The sequence below is a fragment of the Chrysochloris asiatica genome, unplaced genomic scaffold, assembly GCF_000296735.1.
Source record: "Chrysochloris asiatica unplaced genomic scaffold, ChrAsi1.0 scaffold00314, whole genome shotgun sequence".
NCBI classification, from domain to species: Eukaryota; Metazoa; Chordata; class Mammalia; order Afrosoricida; family Chrysochloridae; genus Chrysochloris; species Chrysochloris asiatica.
The window spans coordinates 238446-239278 of record NW_006408832.1 but is presented as its reverse complement, the minus strand read 5'-3'; the positions used below and the strand labels follow the sequence as shown (position 1 = coordinate 239278).

General features: G+C 55.9%; 1 protein-coding gene across 1 annotated transcript in view; it reads left to right on the top strand.

Moving 5' to 3' along the window:
• The first annotated feature begins 205 nt into the window (after window positions 1–205).
• LOC102831835 overlaps window positions 206–833 on the top strand; it is a 28779-nt gene continuing 28151 nt past the window's right edge. Inside the window, exon 1 of the mRNA XM_006875219.1 lies at window positions 206–426. Coding sequence (XP_006875281.1) covers window positions 206–426 — 221 coding nt within the window. The remainder of the gene's footprint in view (window positions 427–833) is intronic.

The window sequence follows — 833 nt, the reverse complement described above, 5'->3', positions numbered from 1 at the left end:
CTATGGTGCCTAGATAGGAGCAGAGCAGAACCACCGGCCAGCCCAAGCCAGACTCTGTCAGTGGGGCCAGTCTCCCCTGCTTGGTCAGCACAGTGTCCTCATGAACTAAGACTGGAGACGTAGCATGGACTCGTCTTGTTTCCTGGATGTCTCACGTCAGTGGAGCTGTACTGCCTCTCCTCGGGGGTGTCCCTGGGCTACAAGGATGATGTCTTTGATCCGGGAGCTCAGCTCTGTTGTCCGGCAGCTCTCTAGCCTGCCCTGCCCACCACAGAACAGTCTCAGTGCCCATCTGGAGGAAAATCACTCTCAGGGAAGGGGCACAGATTTCCGCAAAAAGACGGCAGCTGACATGAAACAGACGTCGAGTGTCTTCATCGAAGCCAGGAGGGCGTTTCACAAGACAGGAACCATCTGCACCCGACAGTAACGAGATGCACTCTTCATAAAAGTCTTACAAATGGTGGCTGGTGATGACAAGGCTGGTCTGCAGACAGGCTGATGGGAGCGGGCCGCCCTTGCGCTATAGTCATGTATTTGGCCAAAGCGGCTGCAGGAACGAAATGAGCTGTCACCAGCTACTCCCTGCAGGAGAATCAGCAATGTTGTCAGTCCAAGAGCCCGGGAACTTCAGGCGTGCAGATGACAGGGACCACACTGGGGCCCTCCTGCACACTCATGTGAGTAATGAGATCTGCCACCGAGTATGCCTCCTCCCAGGACACTTACAGGGACGTCCACTGAGCATGTCCTCCCCCCAGGACACTTACAGGGACTCTCACTGAGCATGTCCTCCCCCCAGGACACTTACAGGGACTCTCACTGAGCATGTC